The 12,889-nt window shown below is 39.6% G+C and overlaps 1 protein-coding gene across 4 annotated transcripts in view; it reads left to right on the top strand.

The window, feature by feature from the left end:
- Nucleotides 1-5,175: 5,175 nt before the first annotated feature.
- The window catches only part of LOC131239944 (protection of telomeres protein 1a-like), a 136,579-nt gene continuing 128,865 nt past the window's right edge, over nucleotides 5,176-12,889 (top strand). Inside the window, exon 1 of one of the 4 annotated variants that reach the window (XM_058237891.1) lies at nucleotides 5,176-5,400. In XM_058237891.1, coding sequence (XP_058093874.1) covers nucleotides 5,277-5,400 — 124 coding nt within the window. In that variant the 5' untranslated portion in view covers nucleotides 5,176-5,276. The remainder of the gene's footprint in view (nucleotides 5,401-12,889) is intronic. The other 3 variants (XM_058237890.1, XM_058237893.1, XM_058237895.1) reach the window with 3 other exon arrangements.

Below are 12,889 nucleotides of genomic sequence, written 5' to 3'. Positions count from 1 at the left end.
AGCATTGCTAGTTCCGGGGCACTTGCCGAGTCGCGCCCTCCCACTAATAGGATGCGAATTGCATCCTACCCTTGCCCATCTCTAGCCACAAATAGGTAATTTTATGGGCGAGGCCACTGTGATGTATCATTTATTCATGTTGTCCATCCTTTCTCTCATATCATTTCAACGTATGAGCACAAAAATGAGGCAGGTCCAACACTCAAGTGGACTCACATATGACTCTTGCATTTAATGCAACCCAAGCTTATTATCTGGTGTGAAGCTTATTATTTGGTGTGGTCCATTAAAATGTTGGATCGACCTCATTTTTATGTACATACATTAAAATGATATGATACAAGGGATGAACTGTATGAATAAACATATGCATCCTAGTGGCCTACCGATAGAACTGCCCATTCGTGGCTAGAGATGGGCTGGCTAGGATGCAATCCATGTCCCCATCAATAAGAAGCGGATTGGCAGGTGTACCACACACCATCGACTTGGCTGGTGTGGGAATGTGTCATGGGTGATGCTCTTGGAGCTTTGAGTTATATGACTAGTTCAAAGGAGATCAAAGTTACATGGCCCCACAATGATATATTTATTATATCTATACCATTCATCCATTTGGCGAAAGCATTTTAGAGCATGAGCTCAAAAATTAGTCATATGTAGAGCTCAAGTGGATCATACTACAAATAAGGGGACAATGATTCTCACCGTTAAAATATTCTTAATGCACATCATAACATTTATTTTCTATCCAATTTGTTCATAAGATAACATAGACTTGGATAAAGAAGTAAAACATATATCATATTATCCAAAACTTCCGTGATCCCAAAAGGGTTTTAATGGTAGATGTTCAATCCCCTATGCTTTTTGTAGTGTGGTCCACTTAATCTTTGGATATATATTATTTTTCGGCTAAGCTTTACAATGAGGTGGCTAACTGGACAGACGGTTTGGATATAATCACATGACACATACCTAATGATGGAACCAAAGAACTTACGATGTCAACATACCAGCCAGGCGGGTGGCTAGTGGACGCGGATTAGCTACTAACACGTCAAGCAGCGAGACTCGCTGCGGAAGTGACGTCACCAAGTTCTGTGGGCCCATTATGATGTATGTTTTGTATCCACACCGTCCATTCATATGGAGATATCATATTAGGGCATAGTCCAAAGAATTAGTCAGATCCAAAGTTAGAGTGGACCCACCATAGAAAACAGTGGGCAGAGTGATGCCCACCATTAAATCTTTTAAGGGCTGCAAAAGTTTTCGATCAAGCTGATATTTGTGTTTTCTATTATTTCATTTATGCATTAACACATGAACAAGTTGGATCTCAAATAAACATCGTGGTGAACCTTAGGAAGGTTTCAATAGTGGATGTCACTCTCCTCACTGTTTTTCTGGGTCCACTACAGCTTTGGATTCACCTCATTCTTTGGATCATGCCCTAAAATGATCTCTCCAAATGGATGGATGGTGTGGATACAACACATACATCACAGTGGGGCCCATAGAATGTGGTGACATCACTTAAGCAGCTAGATTTAACTTGTCAGTAGCTAACCGTGTCCATGGCTGGTGTAGCATACACCACCGACCTGGCTAGTTTGGGTACGTGTGGGACACAGTTTGGCTAGTGATGCTGCTAGCAGCCAATAGGATAGTGGTCGATGTTATATAGACAGGAAACGGATTGGCTCTCCCCCTTGCCACCATCGAATGGCTGGTGGTCGGTGATCTATGGAACCCACCATGATTTATGTGTTTCATTCATGCTGTCTATCTATTTTTCTAGATCATTTTATGGCATGAGACCAAAAATGAAGTATATTCCAATCCCAAGTGGACCACATTATAGGAAACAATATTGAATGAATGTCGATCGTTAAAATTTTTTTTAGGGGCCATAAAAGTTTTGAATCAAGTTAATCTTTGGTTTTTCCCTTCATCTGGGTTTGTATGACCTGATCAACAGATTGGATGTCAAATAAACAGTATAGTGGGCCTTAGGAGGATTTAAATGGTGGGTATCCAATCACTGTTGTTTTCCTTTAGTGTGGTCCACCTGAGATTTATATCCCCCTAATTTTTGGGATAAAGCCCTAAAATGATCTGTAAAAATGGATGAACGGAATGGACGAAACACATACATCATGGTGGGACCCATAGAGCATCGACCATCAGCCACAGGGTTGGTGGTAAGGGGAGTAGCCAATCCGTTTCCATATAGACCCATGATGTATGTATTTTATCCACGCGGTCCATCCATTTTGAAAGATAATTTTAGGGCTTGATTTCAAAAATGAGTTAGATCTAAATCTGAGTGGATCACCATGGGAAAATGGTTGTGATTGAATGCCCACCATTTAAAACATCTTAGGGCCTATGTAATGGTTATTTCACATCTGACCTATTTGATTAGGTCATACAGACTTCGATGAAGGGAAAAAATATATATTAGCTTAATCCAAAAAATTTATGGCCCCTAATAAATTTTTAATGGTGGGTGTTCAATCAATACTGTGCAGTCCACTTGAGATTTGGATCAACCTTATTTTTAGGCTTATACCATAAAATAACCTAAAAGAATGGGTGGAAAGCATGGATGAAACACATGCATCATGGTGGGGCCTAAAGAGCACCAACCACTAGCCAATGGCTAGTCGCAGTGTGAGTAGCCATGTTTTCGTACGTTCAATCCCTGTTGCTTTTTGGAAGCGGATTGGTTGGTGTACCTCACACTAGCTATATAGCTGCCGTATTGACGTCAGCAAGTTCTGTGAGTCCTATCATGAGGTACGTGTTATATCCAAACCATCCATCCATTTGGTGAGCTCGCCTCAAGGCTTGAGACAAAAAATAAGACGTATCTAACTATCAGGTAGAGCACACAGCAAAAAGCAGTGGGAGATTGAACATATACCATTGAAACCCTTTTTGGGGTCATAGAAGTTTTGGATCAATATGAAATTTGTTTTTCCTCTTCATTTAGATCTTTTTGACCCTATGAATAGATTGGATGGAAAATAAATGTTATGGTGGACCCTACGAAGTCTTTAACAGTGAAAAATATTATCTTGGCTGCTATTTGTGGTGTGGTCCACATGATTTTTATGTTATTTATTTATTAGATGATCCTCTAAAATGATCTCTAAAACTACATGAACGGTGTAGATACAATAAATACATAACTATGGGGCCCATGTAACTTTGATCTCCCTTGAACCGTTCGTACGACTCGATGCTCTAGGAGTGTTAGTGCTCGTCTTGGCACAACAAGTAACTACAACAGCTATATAGTTGGTGTGTGGTACACCAGCCAATCCGCTTCCCTACTTTTTACAGTGTGGTCAACTTGATACTTGCATATAACACCCACATCCATAGCTCAAGTGGTAGACTGAGTGAAAGATACCTCGTTTCAACACTGGGATCTTGACATGGATTCCCTAGTGGGGGTGGCTAACAGTGAAGTGTGATTTGACAGCGGGTGTAGTAACAAGTTAATAAAAAAAATTTGATATTTGTATATATTTTATTTTGAAGCTTAAGCCTTGCGGTGAGCTCGCCAAATGGGCGTACGGTTTGGATATAATGGGAACGGATTGGATACTCCCCATGCCACCAGCCCTTGTGAGGCTGATGGTTGGTGCTCTGTGGGCCCTACCATGATGTATGTGATTCATCCATTCCGTTCATCCATTTTTACAGATCATTTGAGGGATTTATACAAAAAATTATAGGAACATAAATCTCAGGTGGACCACACCATAGGAAAATAATAGTGATGGGATATCCACCATTAAAATCCTCCTAAGGACCATTGTACTGTTTATTTGACATCCAATCTATTGATTAGGTCATACAGACCGGGATGAAGGGAAAAAACAAAGATAAGCTAGATCCAAAACTTTTATGGCTCTCAAAAAGTTTTTAATGGTTGAAGTTCATTCAACACTTTTTCCTGTAATGTAGTCTACTTGAGACTGGTATATACCTTAGTTTTAGTCTTATATTATAAAATGATCTAGAAAAATAGATGGATGGCATGAATGAAACACATTCATCTTGTTGGGGCTTACAGAGCCTTGACCACCAGTAGCCAATCCGTTTCCGATATAACACATACCCCGTGGGATCCACGTAACTTAGTGGCGTCGACACACCAGCCAGGTCGGGGGTGTGTTGTACAACAGTCAATTCACTTTCACCACCAATAATACCATTATGGAAATGGATTGGCTACTCCCCTGCCACCAGGGGGGATGGATTAGGTACTACCCCCGCCTGTTCCGAGCTCATGAAAGGCAGAGGCTCCGAAGGCTAATGAAGGCCACTGTGATGTATGAACTTATGAACCACACACTGAGAATTAAGTTCAAAATTTTCTTAGGGACCACCGAAGTGTCCTTGGCACCGCTGCTTCCTGTGGTGTGGTCCATTTGAACCTTAGATCTGCTTTATTTTTGGTTTAACAATTTAAAATATATGAAAATATGGATGAGCAGTGTCGATAAAACTCATAAAACACGGTAACCCCTCAGTGGCTCTCGGAGCCACTGCCTGTCCCGCGCTAGAAACAGGCAGGGGTAGTACCTAATCCGTGCCCGCCAGCCAATGACCTGTGGTCGGTGATCTGTAGGCTCCATCATGATGTAAGTATTTTATCCATGCTGTCCATATATTTTTCTATGTCATTTTATGGTAAGAGACCAAAAATTAGATATATCCCAATCTCAAGTGGGCCACGTTACAAGAAACAGTGTTGAATGAGCGTAGACCATTAAAAACCTTTCAGGGGGCATAAAAGTTTTGGATCAAGCTGGTCTTTGTTTTTTCCCTTCATCTGGGCCTGTATGACCTAATCAATAGATTGGATGTCAAATAAACATCACAATAGGCCTTAGGAGGATTTTAATGGTGGATATTCAATCATTATTATTTTCCTGTGGTGTGGTCCCCCTGAGATTTATATACCTCTAATTTTGGGTATAAAGCCATAAAATGATCTGTAAAAATGGATGAAACAAATACTCATGGTGGACCCACAGAGCATCGACCACCAGCCACAGGGCTGGTCGCAGGGGAGTAGCCAATCCGTTTCCTACCGGTACATTCTTGACTGGCAACTGATGGAGACGGGACTGACCGGGGGTAATTTGGTAATTCAAAACAGAAATAACATTTCTCTTTTTCGCACTCGTTTCGAATGAGAATGGGAAGTAGCAAATCGAAGACTAAAATTCCTTCATCTACTGGCGGAGAAAATGGAGAATGGCGAAGGGTACGTCTATCTTGCGCTGAGGGATGCAATGTCTTCTATTGGTCAGAAGGTGAATCTGTTGGCTGTAGTTGTCGAGCATGGGGCTCCAAAGAAGACCAAGGGAACTGGTAACTTTTCATTACACTTCTCTTTTCGTTCTCATCTCTGTTTTTTTTTTTTTTTTTTCTGAAGTCATTTCTAATGTCTGAGTTTTATTTTCTTCTAATGATTTTTCTATAGTAATTAACTGTTACTAATATGAATTTGGTAGCCATACGAGCCCTCGTTGTATTAAAAGTAGAAAGGGTTGGTTCATATATCAATCGAAGGGTTCTAAATAGTTGCTTCCTGCCTCCCAATTATCATTTATTTTTGTTGTTTTTATTACTGTTATTGGAGGCCAGTTCCTCTACAATTCCTTGTACAATAAGCTTATTCTACAATGCGCATGGGTCCCGCCGTGATGTGTGTACAGCATCCAATCTGTCCAGTAGGGTTGCCCCACATGAAAGTTGGACACCCCAAAATCAGGCCGTTCAACTCTTATCTGGGGCACCACGTGAATTTAGTGGTTTTTGGTTGGTGTCCATCGTTTTCTATGTGGGGCCCACCTAATGATTGGATTGGCCTGATTTTTGGGGCATCACATTATCATGGTGGGGCTCACGCAATGCACGGGTGAGATGGTTTACGCACAACATGGTGGGCCCCATGGGTAGTGTCCATCTTTTTCTGTGGTGTGGCCCACCTAGTGATTGGATAGAACACATTTTTGGGGCATCCCATCATCATGGTGGGGGTCACGCAATGTGTGTGTGAGATGGCATATGCACAACACGGTGGGCCCCACACAGGCAATGGTGTGCATGCAGGTGACCTAACTTTTACATGCAAGTGAATCACTGGTGGAATAAGCTTCTACTACAAAGACTTGTAGAGGAACTATCCCTTATTATTGTTATTATTTTTGCTCCATTATTATTATTATTAGAATGATATCATTACTCTTTTTTGAGACCCACAATCTCTCGGCCTGCTTATCACTCTTCTTTAATCCCTCAGATGGGTTCTTATGAATAACCAATGTGTTCTTGTGTATGCTCATACAAGGAGGGGCATTAATATGGATTGCCACAAAATCATATAAGATGGGTAGGGATTGGGGTGATTGAAGGATGATGGTAAAAATCAGGGGAACCTCGTTTGCAGTCAGAAGTTGTTAGGAATCCAGAGAAGAGTAATCGTACAAAGTGTTAAGTATATCCACCTCCCAATAACAACACAAGTCACAACAAAGAAGGCCCTCGTTTAGAAGAGGCCATTGGCTGAAAGTTTTGGGGATGGTGAGGACTGTTTTATAGGTTAGAAGTGGATATGAATTGGGACAGGTATGGGGTGGATTTATTTTGACTGTGGTCAGATTAGGGGTTCTGTGTTTAGTGCTGAAAGGAGACAGATTGTAGAAATGTTGGGAACAATTAGAGGCTGAATTTGGGGTCAGATTGTAGGTTAGGATTATAGGTGGGCAATAGGCTGGTTTCAATGGGACTATTTTAGGAGAGATTGTGCCTAAAGAGGGACTGGTTTTACTGGAATTAGATGTTTATATATAGTATTAGGACTGCAGATGAGATTGAAAAGTTTCAGAGTTTAGGATAAGGGCTGCTTATAGGTATGGTGTGGCAACACTTTGATCATCCTTGGAGGGATATAACGATATATTGTGGCCTTAGTTTTGGGGTGGCAACATATTGATCATCCTTGGGTATAAATGATCAATGGTGGCCACATGTTTTGGGTAGCAATCCATTGATCATCCATCTGGAGGGATATGAACAATTAATTGTGACTGTTAACTTTATCTCATAATTGTTTGATTACAAGAATGCTACTAGGGGCTGAAGTTTGTGAAGTAGTGAAAAGTGGGTTTAGGATGGACTTTGGGCTGAAAAAAGTCTGGAAAGATGATTATTATGGAACTTCTTGGAGGTAATGGAACTTTTAAAGGTTTAGAGCCCATTTGTCTAGAAACCATTTACATGCGTAAATTCTTTACATGGTAAATTATCTCACTAGGAATCCATTTACATTTGTAAATGCTTTATCATGTAAGCAGTTTACCGTGTTTATGTTTTTGGTCCAATTTTCTTATGTAAGTCACTTTCCAATGTTTGTTTGGCTACTAAAAGAATGTGCAAATGTGAATATGCCCAACCCGTGACTTGCAAATGGAGAATTGGTGACTGAGGGACCCATTTGAGGGATGGGACTTGGTGCGAAGGATACAAGAAGGAGCTTACCAGCTTTTTTGGTTTTCTTTTTTCCTACATAAAGAAGAGATGTAAGTGATAGGGTTTCAGCAAGCTTGTTCGTATATTTCTTTCTCCTTATTGCATGCATTGTCAATAGTTCAAAGCTCAACAAAGCCAAGGCAATATCACCAAATTGCCTAGATCTCTTACAACTGAGAATAATTCTTTCTTTGATTTGGACATGAGTGAGATGGGAGTTTTGAGTTTGTAGCATTGGTCAAATGCTTAAGAGAGCTATAAGGCAATATCACCAAAGAACCTCAACTCTTGCCATAAGAAGATTGTTTCTTTTTTTCCTCTGGTTTGGTTAGATATGGGAACTTTGGGTGTTTTCTTTCTTTTCATGGGTCAAGTAAAGACCACTGATGAAAATATAAAGAAAGCTTGTGTTGACTACCTTCACATCTTGCAATTCATGTGGGGAGATATGTAGTAGATAGATGGTGGGGTTTTGAATATTTGTGTTGCACTCCTATCTAACTAGAGAAGATCACAACATGTGTTATGAAGGGAGGGGAGGGGTAATGATGTTTTGATGCATTTCTTCATCTCCCCCCTTATTGCCTAAGGAACACTTGCACAGCCTGATACTTGACCCTTTTGATGGGCTAACTGTTGTTTTAATCGGGTTATGCCCTATTCACACTCCTACAACAAAACCTGCACATTATTTCTTGCCCACTCCCCACCTATCCTTACCCCATTCTTCCACCTTACATGTTCATTCTCATTCCTAGCCATCCCCAACAAATACTACAATAGTCAATATACAATAGCAAATAAGACAATGTCTCTGCAGTCTGCATAAATCCACAAACACCACAATAAATAGAATGTGTTATAAATTTGCATAATTAACTAAGAAAGTAAAAATATAATTTAAGACAATAATTTTTATTATGCATCATTAGTTAATTACAAATTGCATTCGAAACAAGAAAAATAAAATAAAAAATCAAATAAATTTTCTATTTTCCCCAAATCGGGTCCCCAACTTTGATTTCCCCAACAACACCCAAATCAATAATCAGATCTAGTGTAAATTTGATGGAAATAGTTCCCCCCCCTAGGCCCTATTTCAACATATTTGAAAAAAAAAAATTGACAACAATTTTTTTTTTTTTTGAAATTCCAGAAAAATGAAATAATATTAAAAAAACTACAAAACACTTCAGATTTGGTGTGTAGATCTGATAAAAACTAGCCCCCAAAGCATTAGATTTGAAAAAAAAAGTAAAAAAATTCTGGAAGTTTCATAAATTTCGACAGATTTCCCAATTTTTTTTTTTCTCGATCACAAAATGCATTCCTATGCAAGATATGTGCTCAGATTCAATAGAAAAAAGGGTTTTCTATAAAATACAAAAAAAAAAAAAAACCCCACAAAAATCAACGGATCAATTACCAAGTCAAGTATTGTTTGGTAGATCTAGGCATACAATGTTGATTTCTATGGATTTGAACAAGCATAAAAAAGTATTTTTTTAAAAACTTTTTTTTGAGTTTTTCAAAATTGGCTCCAACACCTTTCGATCCTTGAAGTCCATTGACTATTTTGATGCTCTGAGTTGCTGTAAATAGCGCCGAAAATTGCTTTAATATGGTCTATTGAAGTTGTTTCAAGCAAAGGAGAAGAGATGAGGGAGGAAGAGATCGAAAAGGGGGAAACAACGTCGGTTTTGGGGCTTTTTATACCCGTATCGGTTTGACCAATACAGTTACCAGACATTGGTACTGATACGGCCTGATACGAACCGATATGAGGTTTTTTTTTTGGCATCGAGTTGATACGACCTTGTATCGCGTATCGTATCGAGCCGATACAGATATGATATGCTCGTATTGGCCGATACGATACCGATTTTCGAATCATCGTGAACGTTTGATTGTAATCAACCTTTGCAATAGTTTATTACACTGCACTTGTGGTAGTTTACCGCTCTCATTTCCAGCCCCAAGCGCTGATAAAGGAGGGCTGTGTTAGGTTGGCAGTTAGTGTCAAACTTATGCCATAACTTCCATCATGAATCTGAACGATATGACATTCCACACTCATGCTAGGGCGTTCCTGTGAGTGATTCATTGCATCAGAAACTAGGGCGTTCCCTCATAGTGATGTGCTGTAACAACCCTCGGTTGCTGCGGAAGTAGGCAAGGGTTCCCTTGCTATTAGAAAACTAGTTTGGTTTCATTCCAAGAAGGTCTACTGCTAAAGCTATTTTCTAACTAAGATAATTAATGGAGAAATGTAGGGAATGGAGGATCTCCACATGGTCTTTATTGGCTTAGAGAAAGCTTAAGATAGGTCCTTAGAGAGTTAATCTAGTGGGAGTTGGCAAAGAAATGTGTTTCAAGAGGATTTATTTGACATAATTAAGGATATGCATGAGGGCGTAGTAGCAAATATGAGGACCACTAGCGGAGGGACAAGTGAGTTCCCAATTACCGTAGGCTTGTACTAGGGTTGGTATTGAGCTTGTACCTTTTCGCATTGATTATGGATGAGTTTAGTGGGGCCTGTACCTTTTCGCGTTGATTATGGATGAGTTTAATGGGGCATTTGTAGGAAGTGATCCCATGGTGTATGTTATTTGAAGATGACATATTTTTTATTGAAAAGACAACGGAGCTAAATTTATGGAAGGGTGCTTTATAATCTAAAGGATTTAAAATTAATCAGACTAAAACAGTATATGGAGTACAATTTTAGTAACAATAATAGTGGAAAAGAGGAATTAGTTAAGACGACTAACAAAGTTTCCCAAAATGACCACTTTCGACAATTCATGAGAGTGGAGAGATTGAGAAGGATGTTGCCCAAGAATTCAAGCTGGGTGGAACAAATGAAGATGTGCCTCTGGAGTTCTCTGTGATCATCATGTACCGGTCAAACTGAAAGGAAATTTTGTTGGGTAGCTATAAGACCAACTATGCTTTACGGGACAGAATCTTGTGCAGTTAAGGAACGACATATTTATTCATAGGATGAATGTAGTTGAAGTGAGGATGTTGAGATGGATGAGTGGCATGGCGAGGAAGGATAGAATTAAAAATAAGTGCCTTCGAGGGAACTTAGGAATAACACCAATAGGTAATAAGTGAAATTGCGTGGATTGTCTACCACGGCACGTGGAAGCTTAGCAGAGCTTAGAATTACGGCCAAGTCCTAGAAAAGGGGGAGGGGGGTTAGGACCACTTAAAATATGCGCCAATTAAAAGCAATTAACACTTAGTGGGTCCAAGTACAGAGATTACAATAGATTCAACTAATTGAGCAACTAGTTTATGGAAAGAGATGTGAAATATCAATTGTGCTATAAATTAAGTGCCTAGCATACAATCTATTTTGTGCATTCATATAAGTCAATCATCCACAAGCATAAATATAATTGCAACTACATGACAATCACAAACACAATGATGTATGATGGCTTGGTTAAATACCTACTCCATTCCCAGCGGACGCACTCTCCTCGAGTATACTGGATTTCACTATCTTAAGAGTTTTCAATAGGTTCACCCATAACCTTTACAAGCATACACTCCCGTTGGAGGCCTATACAAGGTCCTACAAACGTACACTCCTGTTGGAGGCCTACACAAGGACTTAACAAACGCACACTTTCGTCGGAGGCCTAAACTAGAACTTAACACATGTACACTCCCATCGGAGGCCTACATAAGGATTCGATCGAGTTTGGGTCACAAACTCTATACTTAATCCTACACAAGGAAAGAGTATATGGACTCTAAATTGACAACTTTACTTGTCAGATTGAGCCCCGTTGATGCGCCTTCCTCGAGATGTGTTTTCACTTCTTGAATCCGCTTCACTTGTGCTCCCCTGATCTTTGAAGTCGATCTTCTTTCACTTGGATCGGTTACCTTGCATTGCTCCAATGAGACTACCAAGATAAATGGGAGGAGGGTGGAATCTGATACAACTATTGGATAGTTGGTTTCCAAATGGGGATTCACATAGATGGATACTCTAGAAATTGATAGACATTAGGATTTACCTATGAGATTGATGTCTAAATTCTAGAGAAGGCTTGAGGTCATGTTCTTCTTGTAGTAGAGCTTGGAATGCTCATTAGAGTGAAGAATCACTAGGAAAAGAGCATGGATCTCTTTGGGATAAAGCCTAGGAGTTATGGTAGAGCTTGGAATACACTAGGGTCTCTAAAACTCCAAAGTCCATCATTTACACGGATCTGGTTGCAGAATTTATAAAAAAAAGGCTCCAACGGATCTATAACGGCTAGCTTCGATCAATCGAATGACCCCTTCGATCGATCGATCGAACGTAATTCAATAAAAAAGGCAGAAAGCTTGTTGGACACTTTTGCGCACTTTTGATTGATCGAACTCAATATGTCGATCAATCGAGGTTTCTATGAAATTAGGGCAAAAAGCTTGTTGGGCGTTTTTGGCCATCTTCAATCAATCAAGCGAAGTGCCTTCGATCGATCAAGACAGATCGAAGGTTCGCTCAATTGATCGACGATCAATCGAACTTGTGCATGTTGATTTCCTTTCTTTTGCACATGATCTAGCCAGCGCAAACCTGATGACTAAGGGTTTTTCTATATGGATCAAGTCATCTAAGGTAGGTTGTTTTGGACTTGAAGGGGTCTAGGGCTAGGATTACCATGACACCTCATATTTTACCTGTTATCTCCGGCCTTGATGCTTCATGTCTTCGAGTATTTGGTCTTCAAAGTCTTCCTATGGAGGCTCAACTGACTCGAAACATCCTACCTTACGTCATTGACAGAACCAAGGCATTGGCAATCTCCCCCTTTGTCAATTACGTGACAACAATTAACCTAGACCTTGTCATGGTACATACCAATGACATACCAAAACAACTCGAAATATTACTAGTCATATATTACAAGATTTACAACATAAACACATGTCTCGACAAGTAGACACTTGCGATGCTCCCCCTCAAATGCTCCCCTTAACTCCAACTCCATGTAACAACAAACAGAACTTGCATGACAAAATTCAACTTGTTTTGCTGGGACTTGATCTTTTTTCCCCTTTTTGTTAGTATTTTACAAAGAGTTAATTCTATAGATATACCAATAAAATTAGAAATATGGAAGGCTCTATATAAGTTATTGTTGTTTTTAGAGAAGAAAAATTCTCTTATTCATCAATGATAAATGTACAGCCTGTATATAATGGAAGGAAGAGAAGTTCCTTTCACTATATTCGGTAACAAGATACTAATTACCACAAAATCAGGGAACTAGCCAAATACAAATATAGGAAACTACAAAATAGGAAACAAACT

The sequence above is a fragment of the Magnolia sinica genome, chromosome 3 (assembly GCF_029962835.1).
Source record: "Magnolia sinica isolate HGM2019 chromosome 3, MsV1, whole genome shotgun sequence".
Lineage (NCBI taxonomy): Eukaryota > Viridiplantae > Streptophyta > Magnoliopsida > Magnoliales > Magnoliaceae > Magnolia > Magnolia sinica.
This window is presented reverse-complemented; position numbering and strand designations above follow the sequence as displayed.